At 41.4% G+C, this 4,867-nt stretch overlaps 1 protein-coding gene across 1 annotated transcript; it reads right to left on the reverse strand.

Moving 5' to 3' along the window:
• Nucleotides 1-576: 576 nt before the first annotated feature.
• Nucleotides 577-4,637, reverse strand: eomesa (eomesodermin homolog a). The gene is made up of 6 exons (XM_053333784.1): nucleotides 3,925-4,637; nucleotides 3,326-3,480; nucleotides 2,351-2,472; nucleotides 1,950-2,108; nucleotides 1,667-1,728; nucleotides 577-1,536 (listed from the first exon to the last, which is right to left on the reverse strand). Exons 1-6 carry the CDS (start codon nucleotides 4,635-4,637, stop codon nucleotides 783-785), a joined length of 1,965 nt encoding a protein of 654 aa, XP_053189759.1. The 3' UTR covers nucleotides 577-782.
• Nucleotides 4,638-4,867: the final 230 nt, after the last annotated feature.

The raw sequence follows: 4,867 nt of genomic DNA on the forward strand, positions 1-4,867 counted from the left end.
TGCATTATGCTGCAAGATAGATTTTATGAAGGTAATTGCTTTAGGGCCTTCACTTACAGTCCGAAATTCGTTGTCTCCAAAGATGCCACACAATACACAAGGCTCACACTACTCACACACATCAACTGTGTGATAAAACCTGCACATTTGTAATTTTTCCCTCAATTGAAACATTTTAATATTTAATTTCTGCAGCGGCCTTTATTTATTTATTTTTTTAAAAAACCCAAACAATCTTATTTACATCAAATTACGCAGAATATTTTCAAATTTTCATCAGTGCGTTAAGTGTCAGCCATCATATATGAATAAAACATACAGGGAAAGACCTTTGGACAATGCTTTATGAAAAGCTGTTTTTATTATCATCCATTTAATAACACCTCCAAGAAGACAATTTGTACAAGATACATCACATTCTAAAGTGCACCAATACTGTACAACGAAAATGACTTAAATACGCAGGGGAAGAAAAATAAAAAAAATCACATTTGTAAAAAAGAAGAAAAAAAAAGAGAAAAGAAATAAAAGCAAGAAAAAAAAAGTTGTAAAAAAATAAATGAATAAAAAGGGACATGCTTTTTTCAAAAACAACAATCACTATGCATGTTTCTGCTCAGGTATGTGAGGGGCTGGCCTGGGAAAAAAACCTTGTGCAGCTTGCTTGGGGGGAACACTAAGCTTTGGCACCTTTAGAGAAAAGAGAAAAAAGACATTAACAAGGAATGGAGAGCACTCAGTAATAAACAAAAGAATTATATTTAGTTTTAATAAATACAGTCTTAGGGGCTTGTGTAGAATGCATAATAACCCATGCCTTTTGGGTTGTCCTTGTTGTAATCCTCCGTAGTCAAGTCTTCACACTTGATGGTTGGGGAGTTCTCTGTGCTTGAGCCCCCAGGGGACATCCTGCGTCTTTTGCAGACCATGGAGTACACCCCAGAATCGGTAGAGTCCACCGATTTCAGTGAGTGGGACGTCTCGATCCAGGTCGAGGCCGGTGGCGCGCTCTCGTCGGGAAGCTTGTCTTTAGTGGCCCCCAGCTGGTCCTCCGGGAAAGCTGGGGGGCTTGGACGAGGGGACCAGGGCAGGCCCGTGGTCATCTTGCGCTGGTAAGAGCTTCTGGTTCCCCAGCCCGCGGCCATGGAAGCGAAGGCCGAGTCTGGGTAGTAGCTGAGGGCGTGGGACGTTTGTAGAGATAGAGGCTTGATGCCGTAGGACAGCAGGCTACTGGTGGAATAGTCATTGTCATATGACAGATCCAGCTTGTTGGAGCCCGGCTGCTGAACTGGGGGGACGAACCAGCGCTGGGCGGAGGCGGCTGCGCTGGCGTCCTCGCTCTGTGGGGAGAGGAGGCTGTTGGTTTGGGGGACGGCCCGTTCGCTGGTGTAGAAGCGGTTCTGAGGCAGGTTGTTGACAAACTGGTCCTGAAAGAAAGGCTGCATGGCGTAGCGGGCCCCGGGCACGATTTGGGTCGAGCGAGGAGAGTCTGTGGGGGATGGAGTCAACCTGTCGCTCTCTGGAGCTGTGTACATCCTGTTCGACAGAGAAAAAGGAGAAACCCACACAAACACAAAGTTAGTTTTAAAAAAGGTCAAGCCGTGCATCAAACAGTGGACCACAGGAAAAACAGATCAACCACACAGTTTCAGTGTCAGACACGTACGAGTCATAATTGTCCCGGAAGCCTTTTGCAAATGGGTTGTGATCGATCTTCAGCTGTGTGATCTGAAAGAAATGAGAAACCCAGCGTAAATCATATGCATCTTAAAGCAAGCATATACACTGCATGAATAAAGAGCAATGATACAGACTTTTTAATTACATGTTGCTGATTTTGCTGCAGCTAAATGGTCAAATTTTTGTTTTGTTTTTTATTAAAAATGAAAAAAACAACAACAACTAATAATAATAATAATAATGATAATGATAATAATTAATATGCTCACATCTGTGTTCTGGTAAGCAGTGACGGCTATAAACTGGTTCTCTGGGAAGGTGAAGGTCTGAGTTCTGGCCTCGTTGGTCATGTCCTCCACGCCGTCTTCTGTCACTTCGACGATGTGAAGCCGCGGCTGGTATTTATGAAGAGACTGCAAGACAATCATCTGCAAAGTGGAAATGTGTTATGAGTAAAAAGCAACACACAGTAGAAACTAAACACATAAGCAACGTAAATCTATTTGTCTTCTTTACTTAATTAAAACTGGTGATAATATGTATAATAACGTATCATTAAAGATGGTAATTATACTAGGAAGCTATAATATAAAAATAATTATTGATCATAGATTACAACTAAATAAGGCCGAAAATCTAATAATTGGAAGATAAAATGTCAGCGTCTCACCTGTGTGTTGTTGTTGTTGGCTCCTTTATTGTTGGTCAGCTTCAATTTGCCAAAAGAGATTTCTTGCCTCATCCAGTGAGCACCAGTGTTTGGAGATTCAGGATGGACATACATTTTGTTACCTGTAAGATTGAAATAACACTATGAGTAAATTATGACAAATATATGACAAATTATACAAATTGTTTAGCCTGAATGTTGACTAAATAAATCATATCCGGCTTCTTAACCTTATTCAGTGACTAACAATGCATGATTTACCTATTTAATTGTCTAAATGCTTTTATGGGAAAATATTGGTCAAATAAGAGAAAATAGAATAAAACATTTTCCACTGATATTAATTTCTTCTTAATTTAGATGTTTGATAAAGAGCTTTGAATGTTTTTCATTTACCAAAATAAAATATTGAATCTTTGTTTTCTTAAAAGCAGAAAACTTTTTTTTTAAATATTATTTTCTATTAAAGTTTAAATGTAAAATGAACTTACACTTATTTAAAATCTACGCAATTCTTTAATAATCCATATTTGATCAGCATTTTCACACATTAAATGGTTCCCCGGGATTACTTCACACTTCTCACACACACACACACACACTCTCTCTCTCTCTCACACACACACACACACACTTCACGAGATTAAACTGTACGGAGAAATGGAGGCTACCCTATTTCAATTAAACATTAAAAATCGAAACCTGTTAAATATTTCATGCTTGCTATGATGAAGAAAAACTATATTCCTTGAACTGTCACAATGATATTTAAGGCCTAATTCATACACCCATATTTTATTCGTACATCCTCACAACTCACACACTAAAACGCATCGTCTCGAAGCAAGTTTTGTTAATTTCTTTTTTAATTTCTTTTTTATGTAATTAAATTTTTCCACTCAAGCATTTATAAAAACATAAAATTAAAATTAATAAGAGCAAGGGGAGGAAAGTTCGGTTAATTCTATATCTCACCTTGCATATTATTGTCTGCTTTTCCACAAGTGACCCACTTTCCTCCTTGAAAGCGCCAGTGATTCGGGTCAGCCAAAACAACTTCTACAAAGACATTGTAATGGGCCGTGAGGTTGAGTCCAGTGATGTTGAAACTGAGGAATGGGAACATCCGTCTGGAGGGGAGAAAAAAAAAGAAAGAAGCAAAACAGAAATAATTAACAGCTGTGCAGAGGGAAGTGTAAAAAAACAATAGTTTGGCATTGGATTCCTTCACGTGATGCATTTGGCGTAATGCTTGAATTACATCTAAACAGTAAATCTAAATAAATGCACATGTATTCAGTGTCATGTTTTGCCTGTTGCGTAATTGTGCATTGACAATTTAAATAAAACGAAAACTTTAAAATGTATATAGCAACGGAATCCACAAATAAGTGTCAAAGATGATAAGGATCATGTGCGTAAAATTTTGCTCATGCGTAAAAAGTTTTGAAAGATTAAGTTATCCAAAAAAAAAAAAAAGAAAAAGCCACATATGAAATTTTCATATTCTCGATATGAATGTGTGCGTTATAAATTTGGGTTGTTAAAAGGCGACCGGCTGCGTATCAGCTTACCTGCCCTGTTTGGTGATTATCATCTCGGTCTGGTGCCGGTGGAACTTCAGCCACAGAGGCCGGTTGCAGAGATAGACCTGCGCTCTGGCTCCGGCTGCAGACCCCGGCAGAGACATGGAGCCTATACCCGTCCCCGTCCCAGGATAGGAAGGGTACAAACAGCCCGGACCCTGGCTGAACTGGTACCCTCCGCTGCTAAACTGACTCCGGCCGGTGCACACGGAAGAGGAGGAGAAGCCCGTTGGAGGCAGGACGGATCCGTAATGAAGTGAAGCCGGGTACCTGGAGCTGCTGGACCCGGTGTACACCGACCCGGTCTGTCCTGCATAGGGAAAGAGGGAACAGGGGCTTGCCATATCGGAACTCGCCTGGGAGGACGAGATGAAGTATCTGTCAGAGCCAAGTTCATCTATGTTGTACCGCCGACCGCTCGTCAACTCGTCCTCACCGAGCACCGGGGAGCCTTTCCTCCCATCGGGCCCGGTTTTAGTGAAGGCGTCCCCCTCTCCCTCGCCCAGCATCCCGTTTCCCACCCCGCTCAGATATTTCTTAGAAGCGCTGTTAGATTCTGATTCCGTCCGGTCGACTTCTTGATAGTCAAGCTGCGATGATGATGGCCTCGGGCTGTTGTTGGCACTGTCCGACGAAGAAAGATTGTAAAAGGTCTTGGGTAAATTGATGCTGGCGCTGGGAAGGATGTTCTCTAACTGCATTGTTTAGATCTTGCAATAAATAAGAAAGAGTTTCAAGGAGAGTCCAGAGAGTCACAATCTCAGCCAAGGAGGCGACACAACCACCGGTACCCTGGTTGTCTCTGTCTTCACGCCTCCCTCCCTGACGAATGATGGAAGGAGGTTAAACCTTCTCCTTCACCTACGATTTTCAGATCAGATTATGGGTTGGACATGGGCTGTTCAGAGGCTCTTATAGGATGTACTTTTCC

This window comes from Scomber japonicus, chromosome 15 (assembly GCF_027409825.1).
Source record: "Scomber japonicus isolate fScoJap1 chromosome 15, fScoJap1.pri, whole genome shotgun sequence".
Taxonomy (NCBI): Eukaryota; Metazoa; Chordata; class Actinopteri; order Scombriformes; family Scombridae; genus Scomber; species Scomber japonicus.